The 24,048-nt window shown below is 45.1% G+C and overlaps 1 protein-coding gene across 1 annotated transcript in view; it reads right to left on the reverse strand.

Annotated features, from left to right (window-relative positions):
- SNRNP200 (small nuclear ribonucleoprotein U5 subunit 200) overlaps window positions 1–24,048 on the reverse strand; it is a 167,092-nt gene that overhangs the window by 98,856 nt on the left and 44,188 nt on the right. The window contains exons 16-21 of the mRNA XM_033948563.1: window positions 19,954–20,077; window positions 19,547–19,696; window positions 19,351–19,461; window positions 16,112–16,243; window positions 15,159–15,347; window positions 2,943–3,140 (exon numbers count right to left, since the gene is read on the reverse strand). Of these exons, the coding sequence (XP_033804454.1) occupies window positions 2,943–3,140; window positions 15,159–15,347; window positions 16,112–16,243; window positions 19,351–19,461; window positions 19,547–19,696; window positions 19,954–20,077 (904 nt within the window). The remainder of the gene's footprint in view (window positions 1–2,942; window positions 3,141–15,158; window positions 15,348–16,111; window positions 16,244–19,350; window positions 19,462–19,546; window positions 19,697–19,953; window positions 20,078–24,048) is intronic.

Genomic DNA, 24,048 nt, shown 5'->3' on the forward strand with positions numbered 1-24,048 from the left:
TCAGAAGTTCTTCCTTTAAATGTACATTATACAAAGGGTTTATTTGATTCGTTTCCTTTTATTTGGAAGGAGGATGGAATAAAATATCTAGTAATTTGGATAAAAAATACATTTGAAGAGACAATGAAAGTGAATGAAAAACTTTATTACAAAAAGTAACAGAGTTGTGTGAACAATGGAATCCGTTGCATCTGTCTTGGTGGGGAAAAGTCCAAACTGTTAAGATGATGATATTGCCTGTTGTTTGTTACCAAATGGGTATGATATCAGTTTTTTTTCAGGGGTCTTTTTATAAAAAGTTGAATAGTATTTTGACTAAGTTTATTTGGCTGGGTAAAAGTGCAAGAATTGCCTTAGTGGCCTTACAAAAGCCAATTGTGGAGGGTGGGGTAAATTTTCCAAATTTTTATAGGTACCATCAATCCCATATTATGCGCCAGGGTATGTATTGGGTCCTCCCAGAACTCATGGAAAAGCTACCTGATTGATTATGGTTGAAATGGCAACTCATGTTTCCCATTAGACTTCATCATCTTCTCAGTATTAAAATGCCTAGAATACAGAAAAATAATAGAATATTAATGGACACATGGAAAACTTTACGATATATTAATAATTTAACACCTCTTCCAATTCAAAAATCTACATATCAAAATATATGGCTAAACTCCAGGATCCAAATAGGCGGTTTTAAGATTGTCTGGAAGGATTGGATTAAAGCAGGTATACGAACCTTAAATGATGTTATATCTAATGGTAAACTGCTGGATTTTTCACAGTTGCAAATTAAATTTGGCCTTGATAAAAAACAAAGTTATAAGTGGTTGCAACTGAAGCAGGCTATTCAGGCAGGGTTCCCTGAATGGAAATCTCTTAATAATCAATTTAGTTTAGATTTCTTATGCTTTCAGGCAGACTTCCTGGGACACCAGGTCGCACAGTTGTATAAATTATTATCTGGCTATTTAAATAAGAAACCAAAGACTGGACTTAGAGATATTTGGAGCATTGAGATTAAGCATCAAATTAATGCATCTCAATGGACACGTATTTGGTCTTGGAGGATGAAATGTACAATGTCTGCGTCTATGAGGCAAACATGGTTTTTCCTGTTGCATAGAGCACTCTGGACCCCTGTTCGTTTACAAAAATTGAATTGCTCTAAGTCTAATAGATGTTAGTATTGTCATCTCGAAGCTGGAACTGTAGATCATTTATTGTTTTATTGTTCATTCATTAAGGCTTTTTGGGAGTCTATTCGGGATCAAATAAACTGTTTGTTAGAAAATCATGTAGCATTGTCATATGACACAATCTTATTTGGCATGTCTATGAGAGCTAAATGTCAAATATCTGCTAATAATAACCAAGCTTTTGATGATATTAACAGGAGTTGCCATCCAACAAATAACATATAATTGGAAGGATTGTAGATGACTGAATTATTGTTTTTGGTGGAATTTAGTTTGTCGTGTATAAAATGGAAAGAGCGTTGGCAGTTCAAAAAGGTTATTATAATAAATTTAAGGATGTGTGGGGACCATTATTAAATTATAATAATGAATAAGTTACACTTTTCCCAATTTTAATACACATGTGGATTTGGGGTGGGGGGATGTTTCTTGGTTTTCCATTAAGAATATATATATGAATGTCATAAGATATTATTTTCATGTGGTATATATTAGTTGTATTTGAATTTGGGAGGGGGGTGGAGTTAAATCTTCTTGGTGAATGATATTGAAGATTTTCAAGTGATGTATTATAATTGTTTGATATTTACTGTACATTTGATGTAAGTTATAAAATGAATAAAGAAATTAAAAAAAAAGTTATACCGCCTTATAAAAATTTCAAAGTGGTTATGCAGTAAAATCAAGGAGGGGACAAATTATTACAAAGAAACATCATCAAACAACAGACAAATAAGACAAAAGGACATGCTGAAATGAGTGGAAAAGGGAGAACTACAATATAAATAAAGAAAAGAGAGAAACACAGGACAATACAAAAGGGAAGGGTATCATGTAGCAGTCCAGCTTAAGTGGGCTGAAATTAAGTTTATAAAATCCTTAGGACAGTCAAACTTGGAATGCATCCTTAAAAAGGAATGTTTTAAAGAAGAATCTGAATTTCTTCATAGATGTTGTCTCTCTTAAGAAGGAAATCAGCGCTGGTGGCCTGGGGCAGTTTGCAGTGGAAGTGGTCTCGGGGGGGGGGGGTATTTGAGGCTGGAGTAACCTCAATACTTGAATTAACTGTTTTAACTGATATCTTGATGTATTCTCGAATGGGTTTATATTCAAGTATATAATAATAAATAATAATTTTATTCTTATATACCGCCATACCGAAAAAGTTCTAGGTGGTTCACAACAAGGTGAGCTAATACTTGGGATACAGATAAAAAACAAATTAGAATAATGGACTTAAAAACAGATAAAGACAGAAAGCATTTACAATATAATGCATAAAATACCGGCATGGCAGAGAAAGAAGTAATACATAGAACAGATAAAATGCATCAAGTTGAATATAAGGAACTTGATTGAAAAAATGAAGCAGAATGCATTAAGATACCAGCCTATCAATGAGTTGAGTCTTTAACAATTTTCTAAAATCAAGATAGGAAGAGACCTCTAACATAATTTTTCCAAGCCATACATTCAATTTAGAGGCTTGAAATGAGAGGATTTTCTCAAGGAACTTCTTATAATGACAGGATTTTATGGAGGGATATGAAATATATAAGAATACAAGGATAACCCTATGATTCAACAAACCATTCCTATTGTACTGGAATGTATATTTGGCTGCACCATTTCTAGCATCATCCATCCTAGAATAAATTTCTCTGTGCAAACAGACTTTTACAGTAGATATCACACCTCTATTTTTTCAGAAACTCAGGACCCCAATGATAACCAGCCTCTGTTTCTGACCTGGAAGATACCAGTCTTCTTTTCGTACTTGATGAGGTTGTTCTTGTCTAACATTAATGCTGCAGTGTGGATTAGATCAAGCCGGCGCTGTTCCAGCAGAGGGTCTACTTTTAAATCATCATGGGAAATCCCATACAGCGTGGGAGAGCGCAGCATCCGGATATAAAGGTAAGCATAGCCCAGCCAGTTTACAGCATCCTAAAATCAAATATAGAGACAGTATGACTATCCACATAAGAATAGAATATTTTTAAGGGGGGGAAGCAACTTCCATGGACTAGATTATAAACAGACTGTTGTAATAATCTGCATTTATCTAGAATGTCTCATTTAATCAAGATTCTAATGTTTTAGAGTCATAGCACCCCAGAAATATCCAGACTACCACCTCCGAGGTGGAAAACATGCATACAACAATTTAAAAACAGAAGTAGTAAGAGAAACTTTACTATTATATACACTAATTACACAGGTATTGGACCAAAGACACAGGGACATAAAGAGGGTAACTTTATAACAGGTCACCTATGTAAAATGTCCTAAAAGGTGCCTATTTTATAGACACACATAGAAGCCTGTGTGTCTTTAGAAAACACTAGAGGGAAAAATTGCATAGCACATATGTTATGAAAAATGCAGGTAGATAATGACATCACACACCCCACTCAAATCCCATACTGAACACATCTACATGCGTTGCATAAATGTATTCAGTCAATATTAAGCCAACTGCTGGCTAATTCAGAACTGGATATTAAGCACTGGACACTATCTGGGCCTTAACTGGCAACAAGAACTTGTGGATGCATCCAATATTCAGTGCCATACTCACATGGCTAACTGGGTAAAGCTAGGTCTGCGTTTTGTGCTATGTGGATACTGGCACTGAATATCACCAGTGCCCACTTAACTCCTGGCTCCTCCCGGGCATTATGAAGTCTCATCCTCTGGATCAATAATTACCTGCCTGTGCCCCCTCCTATATATGCATCAATTTCTGCCCTCTTCAAATTACATGTGGAAACAAACAATAGAAAAACCCCCCAGAAGACTTTTCTGGGATACTTATTGTAAAGAACACCTCAAAATTTAGCAACATTTGAGGAAACTGAGCTGCAGAAGGTACTCTGTGGTATAATTCTGGAGAAGGGAGGAGACACTGTGCTTCTTCCTAAAATTTCTCATCTTATCTTGTAAAACAGCCACAGAAAGCAAAGTATTTTAGCATACAGACACTGAACACATTTTGAGGTAGAAAATCACTATACAGTCAAACCTCGGTTTGCGAGTGTTTTGCAAGACGAGCAAAACATTCTCACAAAACTTGTCTCATAAACCGAGTGTTGACTCGATTTGTGAGCAACCCCCCCCCCCCCCGAGAACCGGCATTGCTCCCCCCCCGCTCAAACTGGCACATCCCCGAACAACTTGAAACTTACCCCCCGTCTAGCAGTGGCACACAACCCACAGGACGTGCCGCTTGAAGAACTTATTGCGCATGCTCAAGGCCTTCTAGTTCTCCCACTCACTGAGAATCTCGGCGAGAGGGAGAATTAGAAGGCCTTGAGCATGCGCAGATGCATGCTCAAGGCCCAGCAGAGGCAGGAAGTTCTTCAAGCGGCAAAGGCACATCCTGTGGGCTGCGTGCCGGTGCCAGACGGGTGCTAGACGGGTAAGTTTCAAGTTGTTTGGGCGGGGGGGGGGGGGGTGCCGGTTCGAGTGGGGGGTTGAACGTATCAAGCGAGTTTCCATTATTTCCTATGGAGAAACTCGCTTTGATATACGAGTATTTTGGTTTATGAGCATGCTTCTGGAACGAATTATGCTCGTAAACCAAGGTTCCACTGTATATGTTTTAAATTTGTTCCACAGTGCTCCTTTTTAGGGTAATAACTTAATTAAGAAAAAAAAAAAAAGGGATGCTAAAACAGAAAAAAGTACTTTCAGCTCAGCTACCCCTTGTCAACTATGTTCAAAAGCTAATTTATGCTGGCTATAGGGCTCCGTTTACAAAGGTGCACTAGTGGTTTTAGCGAGTGCTTAGCGCACACTAAAATGCTGCGTGCCTCCTTTTAAGCAGGTGGTAATTTTTGGGCTAGCGCGTGCTATAGCGCGCGCTAATCTTGTAAGTGCATTAAAAACGCTAGCACACCTTTGTAAAAGGAGCCCATAGTGATGTAGCTGCCAGGTGGCATAGATCAAAGCTCACAGCTCTACAACCTGCCTCCACCTGCTAGTTAACGAGCATAACCTTCATGTTCTGGACTTGTTAGGTGGGATGATAAGTAAAATTGCAAATTATCCCTGTCGGTTACTAAACAGGTTACAAATATACACAAAAAACATACTTTGAAATGTTTGTATATAGATGCTAGAAGCCTAAAATATAAGACAGCGTTAATATAAGGCGTGACTCCGCCCCAAAGCAAGAGCCGAGCCGCCTCCTCCGCCACCTGAGTGCTCTTGGTGCCTCAACGATTGACATAAGCCACCGCTGTGGCATTGTCAGACCGGACTCTGACCGACTTGCCCATCAAGAGGGAGCGGAAGGCTAACAGCGCCAGAGGGACGGCTCTGGTCTCCAACATGTTGATCGACCAGGACGCCTCCTCCATGGACCAGGTGCCCTGAGCTAAGTGACCTAGACACTGAGCCCCCCCAACCAGGAGAAGCACCGTCCACTGCGATAGATCCAGACTCATCCTCTGAACCAGATGAGAGGTCTGGAGCCACCAAAGAAGACTGCAGCGCGCCAAGCCTCGCAGAGGGACAGGGACCTCCAAACTGAGCCTCTGGGGTGACCATCTACGGAGCAGAGCATACTGAAGAGACACATGTGGGCCCGCGCCCACCTCACAACATCCAGGAATGCTGCCATCGACCCCAAGACTTGGAGGAAATCCTGCGCCCGAGGACACCGGGCGCCAAAAGAAGGCGAATCTGAGATTGCAATTTGCTTACCCGGGCCTCTGGAAGGAAGACCTTCCCCAAAGAGGTGTCTAACAGAACCCCAAGGTACTCCAGATGCTGAGAGGGGACCAACCGACTCTTGGAAAGGTTGACCACCCAGCCCAGTGACCGGAGAAACTCAACCACCCGAGCCGTAACTCGGGCGCTCTCCTGCAACGACTTTGCCTGAAACAACCAGTCATCCCAGAAGGGGTGCACCAGAATGACCTCTGACTGCAATGCTGCCGTGACGACCACCATCAACTTGGCGAACATCCGGGGAGTCGTGGCCAGGCCCAAGGGAAGCACACAGAACTGATAGTGCAGACCCAATATCGCAAAGCAAAGAAAGAGCTGAGGAGAGGCCCGAGTGGAAACAGGCAAGTAGGCCTCCGCCAGAGCGAGAGAAGTCAGGAACTCCCCCGGCTGAACCGCCAGAAGGACAGACTTCAGTGTGTCCATGCGAATAAAAGGGAATTCTGAGAGTCCTGTTGACCTCAGTTTAAACCAAGGATGGGCCGAAAGGTCCCCTCCCTTTAGGGCCCCATAAAGGAAATGGCGTACCAGCCGATACCGCACTCCTGAGTGGACACTGGACAACTGCTTTGAGATCTAGCAAGTGCTGAAGGGTCTGGCGAAAGGCTAGCGTCTCCCATGCCACCTGACATGGAGAGGCTAGATATGATCCGGCAGAGAGCGGGCAAAATTCAAGTACATAACCGTCCCGCACCACCACCAGGAACCACTGATCGGACGTGATCTTGGCCCACTTGGGAAACAAGTTGCGAAGCCGGGCACCCACGGGAACCAAAGGGGGCGCCGGCAAAGAGACATCGCGCAGGACGGGCAGCAGGGGAACCGGGGGGGAACTCCCAGCCCCCCGACGGGCCCCCTGAAAAGACTGCATGCGCTAAGCCAACCGACCCCGGGGAAAAACCGGAAGCCTGGAAAAAAGCAGTCCCATGCCCCTGGCGAAACTTGCGAAATTCCCGCAGACGCCCCCGGGCAATGCCAACCCGAGATGCCGGGCGGGCACGGTCCTCAGGCAGACGGGGCACCGTAGAGTCCGTCAGAGTCTGAACCACTGGATCTAAGTCCTCTCTAAACAAAAAACAACCCCCGAAAGGGAAATTTTGGGAAGTTAAGTTTTGGACGCGGCAACCGCCGACCAAGCGCGAAGCCACAAGGTACAGCGTGCGGCCACCAAAAGTCCCAGACTTAGCAGCACCAAGTCACAAAGAACAACCTAGAGGAACGAGGCAGTCATCTCAAACTTCACCACCTCCTGATCCACTAAGGACCAGTCATCAGACTCACGATCCAGGACATGCTCAGACCACCGAAACACGGTGTGAGCCACCAGCCCCACACAAATAGCCGCCTGGACCCCCAAGGCAGAGACATCAAAATTATACTTAAGAAGTGTCTCTAACGTACGCTTCTCAGAGACTCTAAGAGCAGAACCGTCCATAACAGGCACGGTATGCCGCTTAGGAAGTGCCGAGACCACCGCGTCCCCCATTGGCGAAATTAAGGTAGCCCTATCCCCCTCCGGGATGGGATACCCATGAGCCAAGGCGCACACAAAACGAAACGGCGCCCGTAGGCCACTGCGCCAACACAAAATCCTGAAAATCCTGACGCACAGGAAAAGAGCGGGAAACAGGACAGACCCCCTGAAGCAGAGGGGCCCCCATACGCGGGGTCTCCGGTGGCGCAACTTCAAAAATGCAGCACCAAGGAGACCTGCTACATCAGGTCTAAAAGCTCATCCCTCTGAATAAAAAGCGCTCCACGGACGCATCTGCTCTGGAAGACGGGAAACCCGCCGCCCCGCTGCCAGCGGGCGTCCCCTCTAGAAGCCCTAGAAGCCCGCCAAAGCAGTCAGGTCCTCAACCATGCCAACACGCTCCTCCGACCATCAATTCGCAATCCAAGCCCCCCCGCGGGCGCTTGGATGAGGGAGGAGGAAGAGGGGACGCCAAACGAAAAGAGGGAGGCAAAGCCATAGGGGGCGCGGAGGGAAACCACCCCCGACACCCCCCAGGTGCACGTGGGACTCCCAATTGTCTGCACAAAGAAAGAAATTAAATTGGGGACAAAAAACCCCTGGGGGTCCCCAGGGACTCCCTGCCCCAGAAGGGGTCCCTGCTGAAACCTGCCCCTGTGTTTGCAATACAGGGGGAAGGTCACCTGAGGTTGCAGACAAAATGGAGGGGCCAGACAGAGAAAATGGCGAAGTTCCCGCCAAAAATGCTCCCTCCATGGCCTGTAGCGGCTGAGAAGGCTGAACAGTCCCAGCCGCTAAAACAGGCAAGTCGGCATCAGCTGTCAAAAAATCAGCTGAGAGGGAATCCTTCGTGGAATCCCTCCGTGGGCAGTTGGGGAAGACCGGGCTTCCCCACTGCTCCCAGCCGACTCGCAAAGCACCATCGGCGGGGACTCTGGGCGCCTGCAGCCGCTGCCGACGGAGCTCCACCACCTCACCGGGCCAAACTACCGATTTCAGACCGGCCGCGAGTGCCTCGCGGCTGGACCTAATTGTGTCCCACTCCCCCGGAGAAGGGCACAATTTCTCCATACGCGACCTAGCTAGAAACAAAGTGCCGGTTAGAAGAAAAAATACAGTAAAAAACATTAAACTGACAGGGAAGCAACCCTGCAGACCGGCACTACCTCAGGATTTTTTTTTTTTTTACAGAACAGACTCCACAGGCTCTCGAAGCAATATGCCTTGCTTGATTTAGGGGGCAAGGCTTACTGCTGAGGCTCCTCTAAAAAAAATGTGGGGAGGTGGAGGAAGTGGGGGGAGGGACCCCGCTTGAGACCCGCCGGGTTTGACACCCCCGAGGTCGGACAGACCCCCAAACAGGGCCCGCCCAAGCTCTGTCCGGCCAAAAACAGGGACTAGAAACCCCCTAGACTGAAAGAAGACTGATGTAAATAGAGAAGGGAGTATATTATATACTGTCCCACAGTTTTGTTTTCAGTCTCCACCTGCTGGTCATGATTGGATATATACCCATTCGTAAAGATTAACCTCTACTGGTCTGGAGAGTGCTAAAGAAGGAGAAATTAGGTTCTTACCTGCTAATTTACTTTCTTTTAGCTTCTCCAGACCAGTAGAGGTTAACTTTACGATTGGGTATATATCTAATCATGACCAGCAGGTGGAGACTGAAAACAAAACTTTGGGACAGTATATCCTAGCCCCTCCTCTCTATTTCCCTCAGTCTGCCGAATAGCCAAGCAGAACCAAGAACTGGAAAACAACAGAGAGAAAAAACAATACTCCGAAAGGAGTAACAAATAACATACCCAAAAATGCTGTTGGAAAATGCAGAGGAGAAGTTCCCGAAGGAAGAAGGTCCCCACAGCTCGCCAGCTAAGCCAGCCGAGCCACAGCCGCTGTTCTTCAATTCTCCCCGGCCCTAGAAAAATACTAGAACCCGCAGCAAAAACCAAAAACTGCCCGCGCAACAGCCCCAACAACAACAACAACAGACAGGGTGGGGACCTCTACTGGTCTGGAGAAGCTAAAAGAAAGTAAATTAGCAGGTAAGAACCTAATTTCTCCTTCTTTAGCACTCTCCAGACCAGTAGAGGTTAACTTTACGATTGGGACGTACCAAAGCAGTCCCTCTCACGGGCGGGACCCCCGAAGGGCCGATACCAGAACACGCTCACCGAACACCGCGTCCCGACGCGCCTGAACATCTACCCGATAATGCCGAACAAATGAATGCAAGGAGGACCAAACCGCAGCCTTACAAATATCCACCGGAGGCACGAGCGACGACTCAGCCCAAGAAGCCGCCTGACCCCTAGTGGAATGAGCCTTGAGAAACTCCGGAACCGGCTTCTGACTCAGAAGATAAGCGGAAGCAATCATCTCCTTGATCCAACGCGCAATAGTAGCCTTAGAAGCGCCAGCCCCCCGACGAGGACCCGCCAGAAGCACAAAGAGATGATCGGAGCTCCGAAAATCCCGGGTCCGCTGCACATAAGCATGGAGGACCCGACCGACATCCAACTTGCGCAGCTGTCGTTGCTCAGAAGAACCCTCCCGACTACCCAAGACCGGGAGGACCACCGATTGATTGACATGAAAAGGAGAAACTACCTTCGGCAGAAAGGAAGGAACAGGCCGCAAAACAACCCGCTCCTTCGAAAACTCCAGGAAGGGAGCCCTACAAGAGAAAGCCTGCAGCTCAGACACCCGTCTAGCGGAAGTAATGGCCACCAAAAAGACCGACTTCAGCGTAAGGTCCTTCAACGAACAGCCATCCAATGGCTCGAAAGGAGGGCGCACTAGAACAGAGAGAACCAGATTGAGATCCCAAGAGGGAATCGAGGGCCTTATGGGAGGCCTGATCAACTTGGCCGCCCTAAGAAAGCGAATCACATCAGGAATGGCTGACAAACGCTGACCTGTCACCAGCCCCCGAAAAGCCGACAGGGCCGCCAGATGAACCCGAAGAGAAGACCAGGCCAGGCCCCTATCCAGGCCATCCTGCAAAAACTCTAGAATGTTAGGCAGAGAAGCGCGAAAGGAGACCACTCCCCGCGCTCGGCACCATTCCTCAAAAAGACGCCAAACCCGTACATAAGCCCGAGAGGTAGAAAGCCTCCGGGACCCCAAAAGTGTAGAGATCACCTTGTCGGAATATCCCTTCTTACTCAGGCGGCCCCTTTCAAGAGCCAAGCCGTAAGACAAAAGGGAGACGGGTCGAACATGGGAATGGGACCCTGCGTCAGAAGATCGCACTCGAGAGGCAGAGGAAGAGGATCCGCCACCAGATGCCTCACCAGATCCGCATACCACGGACGACGAGGCCAATCCGGAGCCACCAAGACCACCAGCCCCGGATGGCGAACAATGCGAAGCAGTACTCTGCCTACTAATGGCCACGGAGGGAACACATACAACAGCCCCTCCGTTGGCCACGGTTGGACCAGAGCATCCAGACCCTCGGCCAGACCGTCCCTGCGACGACTGAAGAAGCGGGGGTACTTTGGCGTTGCCACTTGTAGCCATCAGATCCATCAGGGGCTGCCCCCAAGCACGCACTAGCAACTGAAACGCCTCGGCGCCGAGACACCACTCTCCCGGATCCAAGAAGTGACGACTGAGGAAGTCCGCCTGAACGTTTTCTACCCCGGCAATGTGAGAGGCCGAGAGGTCCAGAAGATGCGACTCCGCCCAAACCATGAGCCGAGCCGCCTCCTGCGCCACCAGAGTGCTCTTGGTGCCCCCCTGACGATTGACATAAGCCACCGCCGTGGCATTGTCCGACAGGACTCTGACCGACTTGCCCAACAAAAGGGAGTGGAAAGCCAACAGCGCTAGCCGGACCGCCCTGGTCTCCAACACGTTGATCGACCAGGAGGCCTCCTCCGTGGACCAGGTTCCCTGAGCTGAGTGACCCAGACACTGGGCCCCCCAACCCAGGAGACTCGCATCCGTAAGGAGCACCGTCCACTGCGGAAGATCCAGACCCACCCCCTGAACTAGGTGAGGGGTCCGGAGCCACCAACGCAGACTGCAGCGCGCCAAGCCTCGCAGGGGAACCGGAACATCCATCCCGTGCCTCTGGGGAGACCACCTCCGGAGCAGAGCATACTGGAGAGGACGCATGTGGGCCCGCGCCCACCTCACCACGTCCAGGGACGCCGCCATCGACCCCAGGACCTGGAGGAAATCTCGCGCCCGAGGACACCGGGACGCCAAAAGCAGGCGAATCTGAGACTGCAATTTGCTCACCCGGGCCTCTGGGAGGAAGACCTTCCCCAAGGAGGTGTCGAACAGCACCCCGAGGTACTCCAGACGCTGAGCCGGAACCAACCGACTCTTGGAAAGGTTGACCACCCAGCCCAGCGACCGGAGAAACTCCACCACCCGAGCCGTAACCCGGGAGCTTTCCTGCAACGACTTGGCCCGAATTAACCAGTCGTCCAGGTAGGGGTGTACCAGGATGCCCTCCGACCGCAAGGCTGCCGCGACGACCACCATCACCTTGGTGAACGTCCGGGGAGCCGTGGCCAGCCCAAAGGGAAGCGCACAGAACTGATAGTGCCGACCCAAGATCGCAAAGCGCAGGAAACGCTGATGAGAGGTCCGAATAGGAACATGCAAGTAGGCCTCCGTCAGATCGAGAGAAGTGAGAAACTCCCCCGGCTGAACCGCCAGAATGACCGACCGCAGCGTTTCCATACGGAAAGAGGGAACCTTGAGAGCCCTGTTGACCCCTTTCAAATCGAGGATGGGCCGAAAAGTCCCCTCCTTCTTGGGCACCACAAAGTAAATGGAGTACCTGCCCGTGCCCCACTCCGGGGGGGGCACTGGAACTACTGCCCTGAGATCTAGCAAGCGCTGAAGGGTCTGGCGAAACGCCAGCGTCTTCCCAGGAGTCTGACACGGAGAAGCGAGGAAAAAATCCGGCAGAGAGCGGGCGAACTCCAGGGCATAACCGTCCCGCACCACCTCCAGGACCCACTGATCGGACGTGATCTCGGCCCATTTGGGAAAAAAAGTCGCGCAGCCGGGCCCCCACCGGAACCAAGGGGGGCGCCGGCAAGGCGTCATTGTGCAGGACGGGAAGCGGGGGAACCGGCGGAGGGATTCCCTGCCCCCCGACGGGCCCCCCGAAAGGGCTGCATGCGCTGGAAGAACCGACCCCGGGAAAACCCCGGAGACTGGAAAGAAGCAGCCCCACGCCCAGGGCGATACTTGCGAAATTCCCGCAAACGCCCCCGGGCCGCACCACCCCGAGACGCCGGGCGGGCACGGTCCTCCGGCAAACGGGGAACTTTCGAGTCCGACAGAGTCTGAATCAACTTATCCAAGTCCTCTCCAAATAAAAACGACCCCCGAAAGGGAAATTTAGTAAGCTTAGCTTTGGACGCAGCATCCGCAGCCCAAGCGCGCAGCCACAACACACGCCTTGCGGCCACGCCAAAAGCCATGGACTTAGCCGAGATCCGCACCAAGTCATACAGAGCATCCGAGAGGAATGAGGCAGCCATCTCAATCTTCGCTACCTCCTGATCCACCAGAGACCAGTCGTCAGACTCTCGATCCAAGACCCTCTCCGCCCACCGAAACACGGCGCGAGCGACCAGTCCCCCACAAATAGCCGCCTGGACCCCAAAGGCAGAGACTTGGAAATTTTGCTTAAGGATTGTCTCCAATTTGCGCTCCTCAGAGTCCCGCAAGGCAGAACCGCCTTCAACAGGCACGGTATGCCGCTTGGAAATAGCCGAGACCACCGCATCCACGACTGGCGAAGCTAACGTAGCCCGATCCCCTTCAGGAATGGGATACAGGCGAGCCATGCTGCGCGCCAGCCGAAACGGCGTCTCCGGCGTTTTCCACTGCTCAAGAATAATATCCCGAATATCCTGATGCATAGGAAAAGAGCGGGAAACGGAACGGATCCCTCGTAACAGAGGGTCCCCCACACGCGGAGTCTCCGGCGGCGCGTCCTCAAAACGCAAAGCCGAAGAAACCTGTTGAATAAGGTCAGGCAGCTCATCTCTCTGAAAAAGGCGCACCACGGACGCCTCGTCACTGGAGAACGGGAAACCCGACAACCCGCCGCCAGCTTCCGTCCCCTCCAGAGGGTCCTGGAATTCCTCAGAAGGGTCCAGGTCCTCCTCCAGACCGACACGTTCCTCCGACCACAAATCCTCGTCCCACGACACCCGCGGACGCTTGGACAAGAGAGGCGGCGGAGGGGACGTCACGTCAGACGAGAGAGGCAAAGCCGCAGGGAGCGCGGAGGAAACCCCACCCCCCGAGACCCCCTGGGCGCAACCGGGACCCCCAGCCGCCTGAAAATAGGCTTTGCATAATGAAAAGAAAAAATCAGGGGAAAAACCCCCCGAGGGTCCCAAGGGACTCCCTGCCACAGCAGGGGACCCAGCAGAAACCTGCCCCTGCTTAGCCAAAACAGGGGGAAGGTCACCTGAGGTGGAAGACAAAATGGAGGGGCCAGACAGAGAAGATGGCGTCTTTCCCGCCAAAACAGCTCCCTCCATAGCCTGCAGCGGCTGAGAGACCTGAATAGTCTCAGCCGCTAAAACAGGCAAGCCGGCATCAGCTGTCAAAATATCAGCTGAGAGGGAATCCTCTAAAACCCGACCGTCGGCGGCTCGGGGAATCCCTCCGTGGGCGGACGGAGAAGACCGGGCTTCTCCACCGTTCCCTGCCGACTCGCGAGGCACCATCGGCGGGGAGCTCTGGGCGCCTGCAGCCGCTGCCGACGGAGCTCCTCCACCGCACCGGCCTGAACACCGCTTGCACAGGCCGGCCGCGAGTGCCTCGCGTCTGGAGCACAATGAGCACTTTTTCCCTTTAGAAGTGCTCATTGCTCCATACGCGACCTAGCTGTAAAAAAGTGCCGGTTAGTTGAAAAAATACAGTAAAATACAGTTTTCTTAAAGGGATACAACCCTCCAGACCAGCACTACCTCAGGATTTTTTTTTTTTTTTTTTTTTTTACACAGAACAGACTCCACAGGCTCTCGAAGCAATATGCCTTGCTTGATTTAGGGGGCAAGGCTTACTGCTGAGGCTCCTCTAAAAAAATATGGGGAGGTGGAGGAAGTGGGGGGAGGGACCCCGCTCGTGACCCGCCGGGTTTGACACCCCCGAGGTCGGACGAACCCCCAAACAGAGTCCGTCCAAGCTCCGTCCGGCTAAAAACAGGGACAATAAACCTCTAAACAAATTCCAACAGCCCTACCAAGGGAGATGGGTACAGATCACTCAACACCTGCTGGAGACTGAAAGAAGACTGAGGGAAATAGAGAGGAGGGGCTAGGATATACTGTCCCAAAGTTTTGTTTTCAGTCTCCACCTGCTGGTCATGATTAGATATATACCCAATCGTAAAGTTAACCTCTACTGGTCTGGAGAGTGCTAAAGAATAGGCATTTGTTTGTTTATTTCAAAATATTTTTACTCCACACTATCCCAAGTTCTAGGCAGATTACATGACTTATAAAACCAGACTGAACTCAGAGACCTCATGAAATAATAATAACTAATGGGACACAAATCATATGCTAATAACAAGGAAGATCAAATTGGTGGAGGGGTTGCGCTGTAAATTAGAGGGCATCGAGTCAAACAAAATAGAAGTCCTGCAGGAAACAATGCGCCATAAAAACTTTATGGATAGTAATTTGATGTGTGAAGGTAAAAAGAATAATGGTGAAGGTATACTACTCTCTGGCCAGATTGAACATAGTGTTACATCTCACCTTGGCATTCTGGATGTTTCCCAGCACCACCTCAGCGTTTAGCATGTCTGGAAGTTTCCACACCATTTGACTCTCGATAGGTAGTTGTTGGTTGAGCAGCGAAAGGTAATACTGCAGCTCTCCATGTGAGGTGATCAAGATCCCCTCACCTTTTGTGTCATACTGTGGCCGTCCAGCACGCCCAAGCATCTGAAATCAGAAACCCATAGATACTTCAAAACATAAGAAATCCCAAGAAACAAGGTAAAATCTCAAATTGATGAGAAAGTCAGATTTCAGCACTGGCTCAGAAATCACAGAAAAATACCAGATCAAGAACCTGGACAAAGAAACAACCTCTCTCCTATGAGGGCAAGAGGAAGAACAATGACAGCTTGTAAGAATACACATTTGCATTTTGAGAATGTTAACAGTGGATCTTACAAGAGCTCTCAAACAGAAATCTGCGCAAAAATACTCATGTTGCAATCTTTTGTCCATATATGATGATCTATGTCAGTGGTCTCAAAGTCCCTCCTTGAGGGCCGCAATCCAGTCGGGTTTTCAGGATTTCCCCAATGAATATGCATTGAAAGCAGTGCATGCACATAGATCTCATGCATATTCATTGGGGAAATCCTGAAAACCCGACTGGATTGCGGCCCTCACGGAGGGACTTTGAGACCCCTGATCTATGTGGATACTTGAAAAAACAAAGCATGAACACTTACACCTGCTCAAAAGCAGGTGTTAACTGTCTGCACTTGTAAGACAAGAGTGATTTATCCAAAATGTTTGACAAATATATATATATATAATTATAATTACAACCTTGAGTATAAATACATGTATTCAATCAGTGCTACTGGCTTGTGAATCTGTGAACCAGAGTTTTACATAGGTATTATGAAGCAGATGCTTTATACAAACAGAACTATTCTTCAAATTTCAATCCCCGACAGATTGCTTTATACCTGCAAAATGTCAAGAGCACCAAGCTCAGTCCAACGGCCCTTCTCAGGGCTATACACCTGGGTCCCTTTGATGATGACAGTGTGAGCAGGGAGGTTAACACCCCAGGCCAGGGTTGCTGTTGAGACGAGAACCTGCAACAACAGATCACAATAGTTAACAGAACAAGCTGAGGATGTCAAGGGGCTATAAATGATGCACAAATTTTATTTGCCCTTCAGAATAAACAAAAAGCTAGGAACTGCTTGGGAAGGATTTACAACATACTCCATTCATCAAACAAATGCCCTTCTGTTTCTTTCACTTCTTTGTTCTCTTTCCTATACTAATTTGTAGATCCTCCCTCCATTTCCCTCTCAAGGAAAGTTTGTCTGTGATTCCCCCCCAAAATTGTTTGTCCCCCCCCCTCCATTTTTTTATTATTCATCGCTTTGTAATCTAATCTAATCTAATCCTTAGGTTTGTATACCGCATCATCTCCATGTTCGTAGAGCTCGGCGCGGTTTACAGTGAAAGAAATAGGAAGGAACTACAATAGAGGGTTAGAGGTAGAAGTGTGAAGAAAATTTAGAGGACTTGGGATACCAAGTTATAAGAGTTTCATTGATTCCTAAATTGGAGGGAGATTTACATTTTTGTGAAAAGCCAGGTTTTCAAATGTTTGCGGAAAACTTGGAGGGAGCTCAAGTTCCGAAGAGGGAAGGTAAGGTTGTTCCAGAGCTCAGTGATTTTGAAGTGGAGGGAGGTCCATAGCTTTCATGTGTGGGATATGCCTTTTAGCGAGGGGAAGGATAGTTTTAATTTGTGGGAGGATCTGGTGGTATTAGATTTTGAGTTATTCCAAGAAAGAGGGATAAGGGGAGGGAGGATACTATGTAGGATTTTGAAAGCTAAACAGGCGCATTTATAGTGGACCCTGGCGATAATCGGAAGCCAGTGGAGCTTGGCCAGGAGCGAGGAGACATGGTCAAATTTACTTTTAGCGAAGATGAGCTTGGCCGCGGCATTCTGAATCTGTAATCTATGAAAAAAGCGATTTTATCAAAACCCAAATAAACTTGAAACATGAGGATGGTAGAGGAAGCACATTAGAGCGGTGGACACAACCAGGGAGAAACCATCATCGAGTTTCAAGTTTCTTTATTTTTGATATATCGTCTATCAAAACAAGTGTCTAAAATGGTGTACTTGCATTCAATAGCAGGCAGCTCTGACACTATCAATCAAGCACTGACTGGCTTTAGATGGGGACCCAGAGAAGAAACTAAAGAGTGGGTCAGGCCAGTGCCAAGCCCTGAAACTCTGACTCAGCGACAGTAGTCAGCTTTGCTAAGGAAAAACTGCTCTATTTGTTGGAAATAGGATACCGGGCTTGATGGACCTGTGGTCTGTCCCTGTATGGCAGCTCTTATGTTCTTATTTGGTCCCTGGAGGCACACTTACCCATCTGGGTTTTCAGGATTGTCACAATACATTTACATAAATTTGCTACACTGGGTTTCTAGTGTATGAAAATTTATCACGCATATTCTGAAAACTAGTTAGCTGTGGACTGCACTGGACCTTAATAAGTTGATGTCATACAACAGTTCTCTTATCGAAGGGATGGTGAATAGATTTTGATTACTAGATCGAAGTTTATCAATGAAAGCTGGTTGATGGGAGTGTTTTGTTTTGAAGGCAAGAAGTAGTATTTTATAGGTAAGGCGATGTGTGATGGGCTGGTGGGAGAGCATAAATATATATGCCTGGACTGGTCTGGGGAGAAGAGGAGACACATATTCATTGCAACATCCCACAAATTTGATAACTCTGCTTCTCTGAAACAGATGGAAAATACTGGCCTACGGATAGGATTATGAATGTCAGGTCTCTACGGTAAGGCCTTTCTAAGAATCTCAAGTGACTCAAGAAACCAGGTGATTGAGTTAAAGTTCTTGTGAAGCACCCAATTTGCAGATTAAAAAAGGAATTCAGGGAAAACCCTCATATAACATGGAGAGAATTGGTTTCTTGAGGCAGAGACATAGGGGTCACAGCTAAAGAAAACCAACTTCCCCCTCATTTTATAATAAGGTGTCTAAATTTAAACACCATTTGCTTGCTTCAATTTATATAAAACCAACATTATTGAGACAAGAGTACACTTGTGCATATAAATGCTAGCCGAGTGCTCAGTGCTGTTCTATAAATGACACATTTAGTGTATAAATGGCAAAGGGGTATTCACAGGAGTGGAGCAAGAGAGAGATCAACATACACATACTTAACTTACAGAATAAGTTACTTGATAAACTGAAGCATTTATTCCTACATATTTATGCCTGCTATTGACATGGCGTAAGTTGGTGCCTAATTACTGGCATGTAGACGTCAACTTACACCAATATTCTATTACAGAATCTTGTTACTCAGATACCATTATACAATTAGCACTCAAAGTGCTTAATTTGTGTGCCCATTTATAGAATCCCTCCCCCTCCTTATGTGGAACTTAAAACACAGTTAGAACAGATATTGATGACTGTGGAACAAACAGGGTTGAGAAGCTGGGTGAAAGACAAAAGACACGGTGGCAGAGGGGGGCCTGCTGACTGAAGTACAGGAATTTATATACACATTTACTAAAGGGATAAAGATGCAGAGAAAAACAATTGAGCAGAATGGATGGGCCAATCAACCCTTATTTCGAACACTGCTTTCCTGATACCATTTTTTCTGACACGTTGCTAGCAAGCTGAATCCTCCACAGTAAATCAAATCAGTGTCGAGGCCGTATGTAACTTATATTGTCTAAGTTCTGTGTGGACCAACACCACACCTTGGGCAGAAAAATAAATTGTGTGCCCGACTGTAGCTCACCTTGAATGAAAGAGAGGCTCAGTGGTTAGAACCCCTGCCTCAGCACCCTGAGGTTGAGTTCAATACCCATGCCGCTCCTTGTGACCATGGGCAAGTCATTTAACACTCCATTGCCCCAGGTACTGTAGTTAAGATTGTGAGCCCACCAAAACAGATAGGGTATATAAGAAATGTTAGTAAGTAAATCAATCAGTCACTCAGTGACACACATCCAAATTTAGTCTTCCCTGAATATCACCTTATTACAGGTTTCCATTCCTACTGCACGCTATAGATAAGAAGGGCAAATGATATATAATCTCTTTGGCTGTCTGTATATCACAGGAAAAGGTAGAAACTTGTACAGTTTGGGAATCGAGTAGTGTAGGGTACATCTCACCTGAATGTGCCTGTCAGCAAAAAGATCCTCCACCAGTGTCCTGTCCACTCTAGTCATCCCAGCATGGTGAATAGCAAAGCCATATGGCAGCAAGTCTTTCAGTTCTAGATTCTGCAACAAAGCACATGCAGAACTCATGTGATAATATAATCACACACATATACACACTCCCTCATAGTCTGCAATCAGCCATTACCTTGCACTGTTCTGCCTCTGTCCTCAATACTTCTGTGGAGGCAGAACCCTCTCGCAGGAAGAGGCCCAGTGTGTCCTTTTCCAGACACATATCTCTGATGGCACGAGCTGTCTTTCCAGTTTCCTTCCTAGAGTGAACAAACACCAGCACCTGGTAGAGGCAAAATAAGTAAGAAAAAGGAACTACAACCACATTTTTTGCTTCTGCAGATCCCTGCCTTTTCCCCACATTTCACAAAATGCTACCTTCCACCCTCATCTTATGTCTTATTCAGCACTATCCAAAGGCAGCCAGAGCACCATTAACTGCAAAAAGCATCACTGTCCTACTTTTAATCAGCAATAAGGAATATCAACTTCCTCCAATGCTCCAGTACCACTGCTCCCCGGACAAGAAGCCAAATTTACCTGGTTTTTCCCAGCATGCTCCATGATTTTCTCATACACAATCTCATTCATGATCTGGAAACGTTTGATGGCTTTCTTCTCTGTGATCCCCACATACGTCTGCTCTAGAGGAACTGGGCGGAAGCTGCAATAGAATACCCAACACTCAGATCTCTATAAAAAGCATTTTATTAAATTATATTGCTCCTCCCAACTTTCCTCACACAAAGGAAGCCCATACATGTTTTATACTCACAAATAGTAGATGGATACCATCTATGGTTAACATATAAACAAATTATCCACGAACATATGCATATCCTAGGGCTTTATTTGTTTTTTTATTGCTAATAAAAATTAAAGAAAAAAAGTAACATTCCAAACATGAAACTGCAAAATCAAGAATACTGTCCAATACCAACATCAACAAAGTGCACAATCAAGTTTCTTGGCATTTGATGAATCGCTTATCACAATATCTAAGCGATGTACATAGTAAAAGCCACCAGATGGTGGTTTAACATACAGTTTAAGCAGGTTAGACATAGAACAAACAGTTTACTAATAATATTATTAAAATTGACAGAAAGAGTCAAAGTAACTTAAATAAAGTTAAAAATTGTTAAAAATCTAGACAGACATGAATTAGTAGGGAGGAAGGGGAAAAGTTACAATGTTATTATTTGTTGAAATTTTACATAAAAGGGGAAAAACAATAAGGAGGGAAGGGATTTAATAAAATGTCAAATTATTATACGATGTAGGAAATTTTAGTATGTCATTTTATGTATCAAATGCATCTTGAAATAGAAAAGTTTTTAACATTTTCTTAAATGAAATAAGGTCTTTTTCGCTTCTAATAAAATTTGGTAAGGAATTCCATAACGTAGGGGCCATAACGGAGAATATGTCATTTCTTCTTGTGCCAATGATTTTCAAAGAAGGGATTGATAATAAATTCAAGGAGGATGATCGTAGAGAACGTGTAGAGTTATATGGAATTATCATTTTAGATATAAATTGAGGTTCATTGAAGAGTATTGTTTTATAAACCAAAAATATAATTTTAAAAGTAAATATAAAGGAATCACAGAAACTAACGGGTGGGTGGGTGAAAGAATGTTTTTTTGCTCCAGCAGAGGGTAAAAAAGCAGGAGTAGCAGTTCTTATAAATAAAAAGTGTATGGCCAATTTTAAGATAGTAAATTCGGACCCACATGGAAGATGGCTACATGTTGATATAAGTATGGGAAATAATACCCTGACGTTGTTCAATATATATGCCCCTAATTCGAATCAATCAGAATTCTTAAAAAAATTGCAGAGTATGTTGTTACCACTGGCTGCTTCTAATTTAGTGGTGGCTGGAGATTTTAATGCTGTAATGGATCCATTAATGGATAAAAAACCAGGTAAAAGTATAAAATCTTTAGGTTTAGATAATTTGGTTCAATCATGTGATTTGAAGGATATATGGCGTATTCTTCATTTTAATGATCAGGAATTTTCATTTTGTTCACAGGTTCATAAATCATTTTCAAGAATAGATTATATTTTTATTTCATCACATAAGGTGCAGCAAGTGATTAAGGCTTCCATTGATCCCATTATCATTTCGGATCATGCGGTAGTATGGATAGATTTACAATTAGATCAATTAGAAAATAGAAGACCTCTTTGGAGATTTGATAATGCATTGCTTGTGGATGAAAAATTTTTGGAAAATTTTAAAACACAAATTAGTGATTTCTTTCAAATTAATTTAGTGGAAGATACATCTATTGAAAATGTATGGGACGCTTTTAAATCGACTATGAGAGGTCATATTATATCATATTCGGCTTTTGTTAGGAAACAGATTAAAAAACAGTATATAGAGTTAGAAAAAGAAATTAAAATACTAGAAACTAAATTGGTAAGCAAATGGGAACATGATGTATTACAAGCTCTTTTGAAAGCAAAAGGTAAATATAACGAATTAGCTTCAAAAATGATAAGAAGAGACTTGTTTTCCAGACAGACAATGTATTATGGAAATTCTAATAAGGCGGGAAGATTATTGGCAAATTATCTTAAAGCAAAAAAAAGAAGAACTAACATTAATGGGATAAGAGATGATAATGGTATAATAACCAATCAAACGGATATAATTTTAAAGCAATTTCTAAAATTTTATAAGGACCTGTATTCTTCCGAGCCTTATTTGGAGAGGCAAAAAGATGGTAAAAATTTTTTAGATTTAATTATTGGACCTAAGGTTCCTGATCATATAAAACGGAGTTTAGATGAACCTATATCATTAAAAGAATTAGAAACAGCGTTGAGATCTCTTAGAGTTGGATCCGCTCCAGGTGGTGATGGTTATACAGTAGAATTTTCAAAATGTCCTTTCCCCATATTTACTAAATTTATATCAGACACAACTTATAAAAGGTGATATTAAAGGTACTATGGCTGAATCAATAGTAATTGTTTTGCCTAAGCCAAATAAAGATCCTACTTTGGTTTCAAGCTACAGGCCTATATCTTTAATAAATGTGGATAATAAACTTTTGGCGAAAATTTTGGCTTTGAGATTAGCCAAAGCTCTCCCACATATTATAGACACGCATCAGACGGGTTTCGTTGCTAAAAGACATTCCTCTAATAACTCTAGATTATTGTTTCATATGTTAAATTTATCAAAAAAAATGGATGAACCGGCTTTTACAGTTTCCTTGGATGCAGAAAAAGCGTTTGATAGGGTAGAATGGAATTTTATGTATCAGGCTTTAGAATAGTTTGGTATAGGTTCTGGATTTATACAAATGGTAAAAACATTGTATAGCTTCCCGATTGCAAGATTAAATATTAATAATATGATATCTGATGGTTTTCAATTGCAGAGGGGAGTTAGACAAGGTTGTCCTTTATCTCCTTTGTTATTTGATGTTGTATTAGAACCCTTATTGTTAGCAATACAGCAAGCAAGGGGGATACAGGGTATTCCATATTCTGATATGGAATATAAAATTTCGGCTTATGCAGATGATATTTTATTTTATTTGAGGAATCCAGAGTCTACCTTATCTTGTCTATTGGAATTAATTGATATGTTTGGCAAATTTTCAGGTTATAAAATTAATTGGAGTAAGTCTGAACTTATACCTTTAAATGTTCATTGTGTAAAAGGATTATTTGACACTTTTCCGTTCATATGGAAAGAAGGATTTAAATATCTTGGCATTCAAGTTAAAAATACAATTGAAGATACAGTAAAAGAAAATGAAAAATTTGTATTGAAAAGAGTTACAGAGTTATGTGAGCAATGGAATCTGTTACATCTTTCTTGGTGGGGGAGAGTTCAAACTATTAAAATGATGATCTTGCCTGTAGTTTGCTACCAAATGAGTATGATACCTATTTATTTTCAGGGGTCCTTTTATAAAAAGCTTAATAGCACTTTAACGAAATTTCTTTGGCTTGGTAAAACGCATAGAATAGCTTTGGTATCTTTGCAAAAATCAATTAAGGAGGGAGGGGTAAATTTTCCAAATTTTTATAGGTACCATCAAGCCTATATTTTACGTCAGGGTATGTATTGGATCCTCCCAGAACTGATAGATAATGTACCGGATTGGTTATATTTGGAATGGCGCCTTATGTTTCCCCTAAATTTAGTTCATCTTCCAAGTATCAACATGCCTAGAAGATACAGAGAAAATAAGATATTAATGGATACTTGGAAAACGTTGAGGTTTATTAGTAAATTAACACCTGTCCCATTAAACAAGTCAACTAATCAGTCTTTATGGATAAACTCCAAGAATAAAATTGGCGGAGCTCAAATCCTTTGGAAGGACTGGATTATTGCAGGCATTAGATCTCTGAATGATGTTATTTCGGAAGGTAAACTGCTGGAATTTTCACAATTGCAACATAGATTTGGTCTTAGTAAAAAACAAAGTTTTAAATGGTTGCAATTGAAGCAGGTCATTCAGGTTGGGTTCCCTGAATGGAAAACATTGAATAATCAATATAGTTTAGAGTTCTTATGCTTCCAAGCAGACTTCCTAGGGCATCAAGCCAGTATTGTGGTATAAATTAATATCTGGATATTTGAATAAAAAACCAAAA

This window comes from Geotrypetes seraphini, chromosome 6 (genome assembly GCF_902459505.1).
Source record: "Geotrypetes seraphini chromosome 6, aGeoSer1.1, whole genome shotgun sequence".
NCBI lineage: Eukaryota > Metazoa > Chordata > Amphibia > Gymnophiona > Dermophiidae > Geotrypetes > Geotrypetes seraphini.